General features: G+C 29.9%; 1 protein-coding gene across 1 annotated transcript in view; it reads left to right on the top strand.

Moving 5' to 3' along the window:
• The first annotated feature begins 583 nt into the window (after window positions 1-583).
• slc34a2b (solute carrier family 34 member 2b) overlaps window positions 584-15,735 on the top strand; it is a 43,511-nt gene continuing 28,359 nt past the window's right edge. Inside the window, exons 1-5 of the mRNA XM_061888271.1 lie at window positions 584-737; window positions 10,825-10,973; window positions 11,048-11,179; window positions 14,576-14,704; window positions 14,777-14,920. Of these exons, the coding sequence (XP_061744255.1) occupies window positions 10,928-10,973; window positions 11,048-11,179; window positions 14,576-14,704; window positions 14,777-14,920 (451 nt within the window). The 5' untranslated portion in view covers window positions 584-737; window positions 10,825-10,927. The remainder of the gene's footprint in view (window positions 738-10,824; window positions 10,974-11,047; window positions 11,180-14,575; window positions 14,705-14,776; window positions 14,921-15,735) is intronic.

The following is a 15,735-nucleotide window of genomic DNA, read 5'->3' as shown; positions in this document are numbered from 1 at the left end:
ACATTTTGCAAAAGTGCTAGCCTAAAACGTTAGCATTCAGCTATTGTTTTATGTTAGCAGTTTTGCTATTTTTAGCATGTAGCTAATGCTGACACCGTATAATAGGAAGCGTTATCTCACTTGGATGACGGCGAAAAGTGTCACAAGCCACACATTTTAGATCTAAATGCATAAAATTTGCAAAATTTCTAGCATAGAATTTTAGCATGCTAACGTTAGCACGAAAACCTATCGAAAAAGTGAGCATACTTCTAAGATGGCCATTATTTTTAGGTATAAATTGATAAAAAATAGCAAAAAAAACGAACATATATTCTAACAATGAAACGTTTTATGCTGGCATTTTTGCTACGCACGTCTTCAAGTTGAAGTGGAGTGGTAATTGTTTTTCTAATCCATGAAGTTAAGCTCACAACACAGTAATAATGACTTCGTATTAATAATTGTGCAGCAGTACTGAGGTGTGCCACCAGAGGGCAGCGCGCTCATAACACCTTCGTGTCGTTACAGCCTAATTGTCCTCATTTGCATAGCACCGCGGTCACGTGACCATGCAGGGGGCGGGGCCGTAGCCTCGACCTTTGCGCGCGCTCGCAGGAGCATAAAGGCAGCGGGCGGGCCGCTTTCCCGGCAAACAGGTGTGTGGCCCCCCACCCCCATCCCCCAGGTGTGTCCCCTCGTCTGCGGCACAAAGCGGGTGCGTGAGAGCAGCGTGCACGCGACGCACGGACACGCAGGTGAGTTCATGTGCTCATTTGCATAAAGCCTCTTATTAATTAATCTGTCTAATGGGATCTTTTCTTTGTGTGTCAACAACATTTGTGAGGAAATGGAATATTTGCCTTTGATTTTGTTTGTTCTTCGACATCAAATCATTTTATTAAAAAAAAAAAGAGTGTTTGAAAATTCACTGAGTAAAATGTTTTTTTTTTTTAAATCAGCGTATAAAATATTCAGGGTAAAGAAACTCTTTGTAAAACAAAAAACAATTCAGTGTAAAAAATCAGTGCAGAGAAATTATTGTAAAAGATTAATTGTAAAAACGTTTTAATTAAAAAAAAAAAAATCGGGGGAAAGACTTAGTGTAAAAATCGTGTGAAAAAATGTCGGGTAAGGGAAATCAGTTAAAAAATATTGGTGCAAAAAAACATAATTGTATACAAAAATCAGTGAAAAAAATCAGGGCAGACTAATTCAGTGTAAAAACTTAAGTTTAAAAACATTTTAACGTAAAAAAAAAATCATTGTAAACACAATTTGTGTAAAAAAATTCAGTGTAAAATCATGTTTGTATGCGATAATTAAGTTAAAAGACAAAGTAAAAAAATGTGTGGAAAAACAATTCACGGTGAAGGAAATCAGTGTAAAAAATATTGATGCAAAAAAAACCTCAATGCAATAAAAAATAATTGTACGAAATTTAGGAGAAAAACAAATTAGTGCAAACAAATTTAGTGTAAAAAAATTCAGTTTAAAAACATCTTAATGTAAAAAAAAACAATTAGTTAAAAGACTGTGGAAAAAATTTGGTTAAAAAAATCAGGGTAAAGAAACTCTTTGTAAAACAAAAAACAATTCAGTGTGAAAAATCAGTGCAGACAAAATTATTGTAAAAGATTAATTGTAAAAACGTTTTAATGCAAAAAAAAAATTGGGGGAAAAACTTAGTGTAAAAATCGTGTGAAAAAATGTCGGGTAAAGGAAATCAGTTAAAAAAATATTGGTGCAAAAAAAATAAATGCAAAAAAACAGAAAAAATCAGTGAAAAAAATCAGGGCAGACTAATTCAGTGTAAAAACTTAAGTTTTAAAAGATTTTAATGTAAAAAAATCATTGTAAACACAATTTGTGTAAAAAAATTCAGTGTAAAATCATGTTTGTATGCGATAATTAAGTTAAAAGACAAAGTAAAAAAATGTGTGGAAAAACAATTCACGGTGAAGGAAATCAGTGTAAAAAATATTGATGCAAAAAAAACCTCAATGCAATTCAAAATAATTGTACGAAATTTAGGAGAAAAACAAATTAGTGCAATAAAATTTAGTGTAAAAAAATTCAGTTTAAAAACATCTTAATGTAAAAAAAAACAATTAGTTAAAAGACTGTGGAAAAAATTTGGTTAAAAAAATTCAGGGTAAAGAAACTCTTTGTAAAACAAAAAACAATTCAGTGTGAAAAATCAGTGCAGACAAAATTATTGTAAAAGATTAATTGTAAAAACGTTTTAATGCAAAAAAAAAAATCGGGGGAAAGACTTAGTGTAAAAATCGTGTGAAAAAATGTCGGGTGAAGGAAATCAGTTTAAAAAATATTGGTGCAAAAAAACATAATTGTATACAAAAATCAGTGAAAAAAATCAGGGCAGACTAATTCAGTGTAAAAACTTAAGTTTAAAAACATTTTAATGTAAAAAAATCAATGTAAACACAATTTGTGTAAAAAATTCAGTGTAAAATCATGTTTGTATGCGATAATTAAGTTAAAAGACAAAGTAAAAAAATGTGTGGAAAAACAATTCACGGTGAAGGAAATCAGTGTAAAAAATATTGATGCAAAAAAACCCTCAATGCAATAAAAAATAACTGTACGAAATTTAGGAGAAAAACAAATTAGTGCAAACAAATTTAGTGTAAAAAAATTCTGTTTAAAAACATCTTAATGTAAAAAAAAAACAATTAGTTAAAAGACTGTGGAAAAAATTTGTGTCAAAAAATTCAGGGTAAAGAAACTCTTTGTAAAACAAAAAACAATTCAGTGTAAAAAATCAGTGCAGACAAAATTATTGTAAAAGATTACTTGTAAAAAACGTTTTAATGCAAAAAAAAATCGGGGGAAAGACTTAGTGTAAAAATCGTGTGAAAAAATGTCGGGTAAGTGTAAAAAATATTGGTGCAAAAAAAATAAATGCAAAAAAACCTAATTGTATACAAAAATCAGTGAAAAAAATCAGGGCAGACTAATTCAGTGTAAAAACTTAAGTTTAAAAACATTTTAATGTAAAAAAATCATTGTAAACACAATTTGTGTAAAAAAATTCTGTGTAAAATCATGTTTGTATGAAATAATTAAGTTAAAAGACAAAGTAAAAATAATGTGTGGAAAAACAATTCACGGTGAAGAAAATCAATGTAAAAAATATTGATGCAAAAAAAACCTCAATGCAATAAAAAAATAATTGTATAAAAATTCAGAGACAAACAAATTATTGCAAACAAATTTAGTGTAAAAAATTTCAGTTTAAAAACATCTTAATGTAAAAAATACCCAAACCTTGTGGAAAAATTTGTGTCCAAAAATTCAAGGTAAAGTAAATCCGTGTAAAAAATGTTGGTAGACAAAAATTCCATGTAATAAAAATTAATTGTATAAAAAAATCATTGCAGACAAACTTAGTGCAAAAAATTCAGTTTAAAAACATTTTTGTGCAAAACAAAAATCGGTTAAAAGACTCGGAGTAAAAGACATCGGTGTAAAACAAAAACAATTTCATGTAAAGAAAATCAGTGCGGACAAATTTAATGTAAAAACTTAAGTTTAAAAACTTTTTAAAGTAAAAAAAATCATTGTAAAACATTTGGTGTAAAAATTTCAGTATAAAACATGTTTGTGTAAAAAAATTAAGTTAAAAGACAAAGTAAAAATAATGTGTGGAAAAACAATTTACGGTGAAGGAAATCAGTGTAAAAAATATTGATGCAAAAAAACCTCAATGCAATAAAAAAATAATTGGATAAAAATTCGGAGACAAACAAATTTGTGCAAACAAATTTAGTGTAAAAAAAATTCAGTTTAAAAACATCTTAATGTAAAAAAAACCCCAAACAGTTAAAAGAGCTTGTGGAAAAATTTGTGTCCAAAAATTCAGGGTAAAGTAAATCCGTGTAAAAAATGTTGGTAGACAAAAATTCCATGTAATAAAAATTAATTGTATAAAAAAATCATTGCAGACAAATTTTAGTTTAAAAACATTTTTGTGTAAAACAAAAATCGGTTAAAAGACTCGGAATAAAAGAAATCGGTGTAAAACAAAAACAATTTCATGTAAAGAAAATCAGTGCAGACAAATTTAATGTAAAAACGTAAGTTTAAAAATGTTTTAAAGTTAAAAAAAATCATTGTAAAACATTTGGTGTAAAAATTTCAGTGTAAAACATGTTTGTGTAAAAATAATTAAGTTAAAAGACAAAGTAAAAATAATGTGTGGAAAAAACATTTACGGTGAAGAAAATCAGTGTAAAAAATATTGATGCAAAAAAAACCTCAATGCAATAAAAAAATAATTGTATAAAAATTCAGAGACAAACAAATTAGTGCAAACAAATTTCGTGTAAAAAAATTCAGTTTAAAAACATCTTAATGTAAAAAAACCCCCAAACATTTAAAAGAGCTTGTGGAAAAAATTGTGTCCAAAAATTCAGGGTAAAGTAAATCCGTGTAAAAAATGTTGGTAGACAAAAATTCAATGTAATAAAAATTAATTGTATAAAAAAATCATTGCAAACAAATTTTAGTTTAAAAACATTTTTGTGTAAAACAAAAATCGGTTAAAAGACTCGGAGTAAAAGAAATCGGTGTAAAACAAAAACAATTTCATGTAAAGAAAATCAGTGCAGACAAATTTAATGTAAAAACTTAAGTTTAAAAACTTTTTAAAGTAAAAAAAATCATTGTAAAACATTTGGTGTAAAAATTTCAGTATAAAACATGTTTGTGTAAAAAAATTAAGTTAAAAGACAAAGTAAAAATAATGTGTGGAAAAACAATTCACGGTGAAGAAAATCAGTGTAAAAAATATTGATGCAAAAAAAACCTCAATAATTGTATAAAAATTCAGAGACAAACAAATTATTGCAAACAAATTTAGTGTAAAAAAATTCAGTTTAAAAACATCTTAATGTAAAAAATACCCAAACCTTGTGGAAAAATGTGTGTCCAAAAATTCAGGGTAAAGTAAATCCGTGTAAAAAATGTTGGTAGACAAAAATTCCATGTAATAAAAATTGATTGTATAAAAAAATCATTGCAGACAAATTTAGTGCAAAAAATTCCGTTTAAAAACATTTTTGTGTAAAACAAAAATCGGTTAAAAGACTCGGAGTAAAAGAAATCGGTGTAAAACAAAAACAATTTCATGTAAAGAAAATCAGTGCAGACAAATTTAATGTAAAAACTTAAGTTTAAAAACGTTTTAAAGTAAAAAAAAAATCATTGTAAAACATTTGGTGTAAAAATTTCAGTGTAAAACATGTTTGTGTAAAAATAATTAAGTTAAAAGACAAAGTAAAAATAATGTGTGGAAAAACAATTCACGGTGAAGAAAATCAGTGTAAAAAATATTGATGCAAAAAAAACCTCAATGCGATAAAAAAATAATTGTATAAAAATTCAGAGACAAACAAATTATTGCAAACAAATTTAGTGTAAAAAAATTCAGTTTAAAAAAATCTTAATGTAAAAAAAAAAAAAAAACAGTTAAAAGACCTTGTGGAAAAATTTGTGTCCAAAAATTCAGGGTAAAGTAAATCCGTGTAAAAAATGTTGGTAGACAAAAATTCAATGTAATAAAAATTAATTGTATAAAAAAATCATTGCAGACAAATTTAGTGCAAAAAATTCAGTTTAAAAACATTTTTGTGTAAAACAAAAATCGGTTAAAAGACAAAAACAATTTCATGTAAAGAAAATCAGTGCAGACAAATTTAATGTAAAAACTTAAGTTCAAAAACTTTTTAAAGTAAAAAAAATAATTGTAAAACATTTGGTGTAAAAATTTCAGTGTAAAACATGTTTGTGTAAAAATAATTAAGTTAAAAGACAAAGTAAAAATAATGTGTGGAAAAACAATTCACGGTGAAGAAAATCAGTGTAAAAAATATTGGTGCAAAAAAACACTCAATGCAATGAGAAATAATTGTATGAAAAATCGAGAGAAAAATAATAGTGCAAACAAATTTTGTGTAAAAAATAATTCAGTTTAAAAACATTTTAAAGTAAAAAAAAAAATAATAATAAATAATAATAAAAGACTGTGGAAAAAAATAGTTAAAAAAAATTGGGGTAAAGAAAATCAGTGTAAAAAATATTTGTGTGCAAAAGAAAATCAATGTAATAAAAATTACTTGTATAAGAAATTCAGTGCAAAAAAAATCTGTGCAAAACAAAAACAATTCGGTTTTGAAAAAAATCTTCCATCCATCCATTTTCTACCACTTTTTCACTTTGCGGTCGCAGGGAGCGCTGGTGCCTATCTCAGCTACAATCGGTGCAGACAAATTTAGTGTAAAAAAATTTTTGGAAAAACTTTTTAATATAAAAAAAATCAGGTAAAAGACTAAAAATAGCCTGGAAAAATGCAGGGTAAAGAAAATCAGTAAAAAAGTATTGGTGCACAAAAATTCTGTCTAATAAAAATTCAGTGTAAAAAATATTGAATGTAAAAAAAAATTGCGTGAAAAATAATGTGCAGAAAAAATCAGGGTAAAAAATATTGGTGCAAAAAAAGTAAATGCAAAAATATAAAATTGTATACGAAAATTCTGTGTAAAATCATGTTTGTATGAAATAATTCAGTTAAAAGACAAAGTAAAAAAATGTGTGGAAAAACAATTCACGGTGAAGAAAATCAGTGTAAAAAATATTGATGCAAAAAAAAACCCTCAATGCAATACAAAATAATTGTACAAAAATTCTGAGAAAAACAAATTAGTGCAATCAGATTTAGTGTAAAAAAATTCAGTTTAAAAACATCTTAATGTAAAAAAAAACAGAAAGTTAAAAGACTTTGTGGAAAAAATGTGTGGAAAAAAATTCAGGGTAAAGAAAATCTGTGTAAAACAAAAAAAATTCAGTGTAAAAAAATCTGACAAATTTAGTGTAAAAAATTAATTGTAAAAAAGTTTTAATGTAAAAAAAAAAATTAGGGGTAAGACTTTGTGTAAAAATAGTGTGAAAAAGGAATTCAGTTTAAAAGATATTGGTGCACAAAATTCTGTGTGCTAAAAATAAATTTAATGAAGATTCGGTGTAAAAAAAAAAGAGCGTGAAAACAAATTCAGTGCACAAAAACATTTGTGTATAAATATTGGTGCAAAAAAAATCAAAACAAAAAAAATAATTGTATAAAAAATCAGTGAAAAAAAATCAGTGCAGACAAACTTTGTGCAAAAAGTTCAGATTGAAAACATTTTAATTTAGTGTAAAAATAGTGTGTAAAAATAGTGGTGCAAAAAATAAATGCAATAAAAATAGATTGTAGAAAAAAGTCAGTGAAAAAAAATCAGTGCACACAAATTCAGCGTGAAAAATTCAGTAAAAAATATATTTTAATGTAAAAGAAATTCAGTTAAAAAACTTAGTGTAAAAAAAATTCAGGATATAGAAAATGAGTGGGAAAAATATTTGTGCACAAAAAAAATCAATGTAATAAAAATAAATTGTGTAAAAAAAATCAGTGTAAAACAAAAATAATGCACTGTTAAAAAAATCAATGCAGACAAATTTTGTGTAAAAAAATATTTGTAAAAACATTTTAATGTGAAAAAAAATCAGTTAAAATACTTAAATAAATAAAGGTGCACAAAAATGTCGTGTAAAAGTGTAAAATAATTTAGTGTAAAAAAATATTTGTAAAAACATTTTAATGTAAAAAAAAATCAGTTAAAATACTTAAATAAATAAAGGTGCACAAAAATGTTGTGTAAAAGTGTAAAATAATTTAGTGTAAAAAATATTTGTAAAAACATTTTAATGTAAAAAAAATCAGTTAAAATACTTGTATAAATAAAGGTGCACAAAAATGTCGTGTAAAAGTGTAAAATAATTTAGTGTAAAAAAATATTTGTAAAAACATTTTAATGTAAAAAAAATCAGTTAAAATACTTGTATAATAAAGGTGCACAAAAATGTTGTGTAAAAGTGTAAAATAATTTAGTGTAAAAATATTTGTAAAAACATTTTAATGTAAAAAAAATCAGTTAAAATACTTAAATAAATAAAGGTGCACAAAAATGTCGTGTAAAAGCGTAAAATAATTTAGTGTAAAAAAATATTTGTAAAAACATGTTAATGTACAAAAATCAGTTAAAATACTTATATAAATAAAGGTGCACACAAATGTTGTGTAAAAGTGTAAAATAATTTAGTGTAAAAAAACATTTGTAAAAACATTTTGATGTAAAAAAATCAGTTAAAATACTTATATGAATAAAGGTGCACAAAAATGTCGTGTAAAAGTGTAAAATAATTTAGTGTAAAAAAAATTGTAAAAACATTTTAATGTAAAAAAAATCAGTTAAAATACTTATATAAATAAAAGGTGCACAAAAATGTTGTGTAAAAGTGTAAAATAATTTAGTGTAAAAACATTTATAAAAACATTTTAATGTAAAAAAAATCTGTTAAAATACTTATATAAATAAAGGTGCACAAAAATGTCGTGTAAAAGTGTAAAATAATTTAGTGTAAAAATATTTGTAAAAACATTTCAATGTGAAAACAGTTAAAATACTTATATAAATAAAGGTGCACAAAAATGTTGTGTAAAAGTGTAAAATAATTTAGTGTAAAAAAATATTTGTAAAAACATTTTAATGTAAAAAAAATCAGTTAAAATACTTAAATAAATAAAGGTGCACAAAAATGTCGTGTCAAAGTGTAAAATAATTTAGTGTAAAAAAATATTTGTAAAAACATTTTAATGTAAAAAATCAGTTAAAATACTTAAATAAATAAAGGTGCACAAAAATGTCGTGTAAAAGTGTAAAATAATTTTGTGTAAAAAAATCTTTGTAAAAACATTTTAATGTAAAAAAAAATCAGTTAAAATACTTAAATAAATAAATGTGCACAAAAATGTCGTGTGAAAGTGTAAAATAATTTAGCGTAAAAAAATATTTGTAAAAACATTTTAATGTAAAAAAAATCAGTTAAAATACTTATATAAATAAAGGTGCACAAAAATGTCGTGTAAAAGTGTAAAATAATTTTGTGTAAAAAAAATTTGTAAAAACATTTTAATGTAAAAAAAATCAGTTAAAATACTTAAATAAATAAAGGTGCACAAAAATGTCGTGTAAAAGTGTAAAATAATTTAGTGTAAAAAAATTTGTAAAAACATTTTAATGTGAAAAAAAATCTGTTAAAATACTTAAATAAATAAAGGTGCACAAAAATGTTGTGTAAAAGTGTAAAATAATTTAGTGTAAAAAAATATTTGGAAAAACATTTTAATGTAAAAAAAATCAGTTAAAATACTTAAATAAATAAAGGTGCACAAAAATGTTGTGTAAAAGTGTAAAATAATTTAGTGTAAAATAATATTTGTAAAAACATTTTAATGTAAAAAAAATCAGTTAAAATACTTAAATAAATAAAGGTGCACAAAAATGTCGTGTAAAAGTGTAAAATAATTTTGTGTAAAAAAATTTGTAAAAACATTTTAATGTTAAAAAAATCAGTTAAAATACTTAAATAAATAAAGGTGCACAAAAATGTCGTGTAAAAGTGTAAAATAATTTAGTGTAAAAAAATTTGTAAAAACATTTTAATGTGAAATAAAATCTGTTAAAATACTTAAATAAATAAAGGTGCACAAAAATGTTGTGTAAAAGTGTAAAATAATTTAGTGTAAAAAAAATTGTAAAAACATTTTAATGTAAAAAAAATCTGTTAAAATACTTATATAAATAAAGGTGCACAAAAATGTTGTGTAAAAGTGTAAAATAATTTAGTGTAAAAACATTTTAATGTAAAAAAAATCTGTTAAAATACTTATATAAATAAAGGTGCACAAAAATGTCGTGTAAAAGTGTAAAATAATTTAGTGTAAAAAAATATTTGTAAAAACATTTTAATGTGAAAAAAATCAGTTAAAATACTTAAATAAATAAAGGTACACGAAAATGTCGTGTAAAAGTGTAAAATAATTTAGTGTAAAAAAAATTGTAAAAACATTTTAATGTAAAAAAAATCAGTTAAATACTTAAATAAATAAAGGTGCACAAAAATGTTGTGTAAAAGTGTAAAATAATTTAGTGTAAAAAAAATTGTAAAAACATTTTAATGTAAAAAAATCCGTTAAAAAACTTATATAAATAAAGGTGCACAAAAATGTCGTGTAAAAGTGTAAAATAATTTAGTGTAAAAAATATTTGTAAAAACATTTTAATGTAAAAAAAATCAGTTAAAATACTTAAATAAATAAAGGTGCACAAAAATGTCGTGTAAAAGTGTAAAATAATTTAGTGTAAAAAAATCTTTGTAAAAACATTTTAATGTAAAAAAAATCAGTTAAAATACTTAAATAAATAAATGTGCACAAAAATGTTGTGTAAAAGTGTAAAATAATTTAGTGTAAAAAAATATTTGTAAAAACATTTTAATGTAAAAAAAATCAGTTAAAATACTTAAATAAATAAATGTGCACAAAAATGTTGTGTAAAAGTGTAAAATAATTTAGTGTAAAAAAATATTTGTAAAAACATTTTAATGTACAAAAAATCAGTTAAAATACTTAAATAAATAAAGGTGCACAAAAATGTTGTGTAAAAGTGTAAAATAATTTAGTGTAAAAAAATAAGTCTAAAAAATGTCAGTGTAAAAACATTCAGGTTCAAAATTAGTTGTTGCTTCGTAATTAAGACCGAGGCACCTCATTGGCTGGTTCTGAGACAAAATTGATTGATTGATTGATTGATTGATTGATTGATTGATTGATTGATTGATTGATTGATTGATTGATTGATTGATTGATTGCTGTGGCAGTGGAATAATTCATGTGGTCTAGCCCTTCAAAATAAAATACATCTGTTTTCTTCTCTGGAACAGACTCATTCTAAGTGTGTTGGACTTGGAGACATCTGCTGGGTCTCCAGGAAACTGCCTTTGAAATTGAACCCTGACCCAAAGTCTTCTGTCCTTGGTTCCAGTCATGAGTCCCGGACCACAGTTGGGGACAGACCCCCCCCAGGACTTTGGTAGGTCCCCATTTTGGACGCGTTCCTCCTTATCGTCTCACGCCCGTAACGTTTCTACGTGTCTCATCCTGAAGAGCAAAGTAAGGATGTGAAGGATGGATCCATCCTGCCCGCCTACTCCACCGTGGACCTGGTCAACCAGGACTCGGGTCAGGAGAATCCCTGGGACCTGCCAGAGCTGAAAGACACAGGGGTCAAGTGGTCTGGTGAGACTTGGTTGGAGTGCTGATGTTATAATCTTGTCTTTTTGATCTTGTCCTTTTGATCTTGTCCTTCTGATCTTGTCCCTCTGATCTTGTCCTTCTGATTGTGTCCCTCTGATCTTGTCCTTCGCATCTTGTCCCTCTGATCTTGTTCTTTTGATCTTATCTGTATGATCTTGTCCCTCTGATCTTGTCCCTCAGAACTTGTCCTTCTGATTGTGTCCCTCTGATCTTGTCCTTCGCATATTGTCCCTCTGATCTTGTTCTTTTGATCTTGTCCTTCTGATCTTGTATTTCTAAACTTTTCTTTTTGATCTTGTCCCTCTGATCTTGTCCTTCTGATCTTGTCTTTCGGACCTTGTCCCTCTAATCTTATCTTTAAGATCTAGTACCTCCAATCTTGTCCTTTTGATCATGTCCCTATGATCTTGTTTCTTCTAATAGTATCTTTCTGATCTTGTCCTTCTGATAATGTCCCTCTGATATTGTCCTTTTGATCTTGTCTTTTTGATCATGTCCCTCTGATCTTGTCAATTTGATCTTGTCTTTTTTATCTTATTGATATTGTTCGTCTGATATTTTCCTTCTGATCTTGTCCCTTTGATCTTGTCCTTCTGATCTTGTCTTTAGGTTCCTGTCCTTCTGATCTTGTCCTTCTGATTTTGTCCCTCTGATCTTGTCCTTCTGATCTTGTCTTTCGGACCTTGTCCCTCTAATCTTATCTTTAAGATCTAGTCCCTCCAATCTTGTCCTTTTGATCATGTCCCTATGATCTTGTTTCTTCTAATAGTATCTTTCTGATCTTGTCCTTCTGATCTTGTCTTTTTGATATTGTCCTTATGATATTGTCCATTTGATCTTGTCTTTTTCATCTTTTTGATATTGTTCGTCTGATCTTGTCCTTCTGATCTTGTCTTTAGGTCCCTGTCCTTCTGATCTTGTCCCTCCGATCTTGTCCTTCTGATCTTGTCTTTAGGGTCCTGTCCTTCTGATCTTGTCCCTCTGATATTTTTTCTTCTGATCTTTTCTTTCTGATCTTGTCCCTCTGGCCTTCTGATCTTGTCATTCTGATCCTTTCTTTCTGATCTTGTCCCTCTGTCCTTCTGATTTTGTCATTCTGATCCTTTCTTTCTGATCCTGTCTTTCTGATCTTGTTCCTCTGATCTTGTTATTCGGATATTGTCCATTTGATTTTGTTTTTTTGATCATGTTCCTCTGATCTTGTCTTTTTGATCTAGTTCCTCTGATCTTGTCCCTTTGATCTTGTCTTTTTGATATAGTTCTTCTGATCTTATCTTCAAGATCTTGTCCCTCTATTCTTGTTCTTTTGATTATGTCTCTCTGATCTTGTGCTTCTAATCTAATCATTCTGATCTTGTCCCTCTGATATTGTCCCTTTGATCTTGTCTTGTTGATCGTGTCCCTCTGATCTTGTCCTTCTGATATTGTCCATTTATCTTGTCTTTTTGATCTTGTTCCTCTGATCTTGTCCTTCTGATCTTGTCCCTTTGATCTAATCCCTCTGTCTTTTTTACCTTATCCCTCCGATCTTCTCCTTCTGATCTTGTCCTTCTGATCCTGTCTTTCTGAAATTTTCCTTTTGATCTTGTCCTTCTGATCTTGTCTTTGTGGTCCTGTCTTTCTGATCTTGTCCTTCTAAACTTTTCCCTCTGATCTTGATTCTTCTGAAATTGTCTTTCTGATCTTGTCCCTCTGTCCTTCTGACCTTATCCCTCAGATCTTTTCCTTCTGATCTTGTCCTTCTGACCTTGCCTTTAGGGTCCTGTCCTTCTGATCTTGTCCTTATAAACTTTTCCCTCTGATCTTGTCCTTCTGATCCTGTCTTTCTGATTTTTTCCTTTTGATATTGTCCCTCTGATCTTTTCCCTCTGATCTTGTCTTTCTGACCTTGTCCCTCTGATCTTATCTTTAAGATGTTGTCCCTTTAATCTTGTCCTTTTGATCATATCCTTCTGATCTTGTGCCTCTGATCTTGTCCCTGTGACATTCTCCCTTTGATCTTGTCTTTTTGATCATGTCCCTCTGATTGTGTCCTTTTGATATTCTCTTTTTGATCTTGTTACTCTGATCTTGTCCTTCTGATCTTGTCCCTTCGATATTATTCCTCTGATCTAGTCCTTCTAATCTTGTCCTTCTGACCTTGTCCTTTTGACCTTGTCCCTCTGATCTTGTCCTTCTGATCTTGTCCTGCTGGTCTTGTCTTTTTGATCTTTTCCTTCGGATCTTGTTTCCTGTAATCTTGTTTCCTCTGATCTTATCCTTCTAAACTTGTCCCTCCGATCTTGTCAATTTGATCTTGTTCCTCTAAATTTGTTCCTCTGATTTTGTCCTTTTGATCTCATCCCTCTGTCTTTTTGACCTTATCCCTCTGATCTTCTCCTTCTGACCTTGTCCTTCTGATCCTGTCTTTCTGATATTTTCCTTTTGATCTTGTCCTTCTGATCTTGTCTTCGTGGTCCTGTCTTTCTGATCTTGTCCTTCTAAAATTTTCCCTCTGATCTTGATTCTTCTGATATTGTCTTTCTGATCTTGTCCCTCTGTCCTTTTGACCTTATCCCTCAAATCTTTTCCTTCTGATCTTGTCCTTTTGACCTTGCCTTTAGGGTCCTGTCCTTCTGATCTTGTCATTCTAAACTTTTCCCTCTGATCTTGTCCTTCTGATCCTATCTTTCTGATGTTTTCCTTTTGATATTGTCCCTCTGATCTTTTCCCTCTGATCTTGTCCTTCTGGTCTTGTCTTTCTGACATTGTCCCACAGATCTTATCTTTAAGATGTTGTCCCTTTAATCTTGTCCTTTTGATCATATCCTTCTGATCTTGTCCCTGTGACATTGTCCCTTTGATCTTGTCTTTTTGATCATGTCCCTCTGATTGTGTCCTTTTGATATTGTCTTTTTGATCTTGTTCCTCTGATCTTGTCCTTCTGATCTTGTCCCTTTGATATTATTCCTCTGATCTAGTCCTTCTAATCTTGTCCTTCTGACCTTGGCCCTCTGACCCCATCCCTCTGATCTTGTCCTTCTGATCTTGTCCTGCTGGTCTTGTCTTTTTGATATTTTCCCTCTGATCTTGTTTCCTGTAAGCTTGTTTCCTCTGATCTTGTTTCCTCTGATCTTATCTTTCGAAACTTGTCCCTCTGATCTTGTCAATTTGATCTTGTTCCTCTAAATGTGTTCCTCTGATCTTGTCCTTTTGATCTTGTCCCTCTAATCTTGTCATTCTGATTTTGTCCCTCTGATCTTGTTCTTCTAAACTTGTCCCTGTGATCTTGTCTTGTTGATCTTTTTCCTCTGTTCTTGTTTCTTCTGATCTTCTCCCTCTAATTTTGTCCTTCTGATCTTCTCCCTCTGATCTTGTCCCTCTGATTTTGTCCTGCAGACCTGGACACCAAAGGGAAGATCATGCGTGTGCTGACGGCTTTATTGAAACTGCTGACTCTGCTGGGACTTCTTTACTTGTTCATCTGCTCGCTGGACGTCCTCAGCTCAGCTTTCCAGCTTGTTGGAGGTGAGAGATTTGATGAAGAAGAGGAAGAAGCTGAAGGTCCTCTTGATGTCCCTTCTGGTTGTTTGTGCGCAGGCAAAGCTGCGGGGGACATCTTCAAGGACAACGTGATTTTGTCCAACCCTGTGGCCGGCCTGGTGATCGGAGTCCTGGTCACGGTGTTGGTGCAGAGTTCCAGCACGTCCTCGTCTATCGTGGTCAGCATGGTGTCTTCTGGATGTAAGCGCACTTCATGCTACAAGTCAGCTCCTCCATATCCAAGGCGAGGGTTTTTCAGAAGGAAGAATGATGGATTTTACAGTTTGGGCTGAGAGCAAGTTCTTCTTGGAGAAGTTCAATTGTTTCAGGGTCTGCTTCACAAGTGAGGGAAGGCACAATGGCCAGAGGGACTTCTGAGGTCATGTCAGACCTTGTTGGTGAAGACAGAACTCAAAGTCCTGGTCCATGGACCTTCCTCACTTCTGTCACACGCTTGTAGGTAAGAACTGAAGGAGTCCGACCATGGACACACAACAGGTTCCTTTAAGAGACAAAGTGAGGAACTCCAGAATCTAGGTCATCCTTGGTGAGGTGCTTGGAGGAGGCAGGACTCAGGACTCAGGACAAGGACTGGAAGGTTGTTCTTTTCATCTGCTGACCTTGGAACACGGACCAGGAACTAGGATTAGAGGAGGGATGGATAAAGGGGAAAATTGAAGGATGATGTAAGGAATGGTTGGTTGAATGGAAGGGGCGATGGTTGAATGATGGATGATGCAGCTGAGATAGGCACCGGCACACACCGTGACCCCAAAAGGGACAAGCGGTAGGAAATGGATGGATGGATGGATGGATGGATGGATGGATGGACTGATGGATGATGTATTAGTGGATTGATGGAATATTTGTGGATGATGGAATGATGGTGGATGGATGATGAATGGATGGATGGATGGATGGATGGATGGATGGATGGATGGATGGATGGATGATGTATTAGTGGATTGATGGAATATTTGTGGATGATGGAATGATGGTGGATGGATGGATGGATG

Source organism: Nerophis ophidion, linkage group LG26 (assembly GCF_033978795.1).
Source record: "Nerophis ophidion isolate RoL-2023_Sa linkage group LG26, RoL_Noph_v1.0, whole genome shotgun sequence".
Taxonomy (NCBI): Eukaryota; Metazoa; Chordata; class Actinopteri; order Syngnathiformes; family Syngnathidae; genus Nerophis; species Nerophis ophidion.
This window is presented reverse-complemented; position numbering and strand designations above follow the sequence as displayed.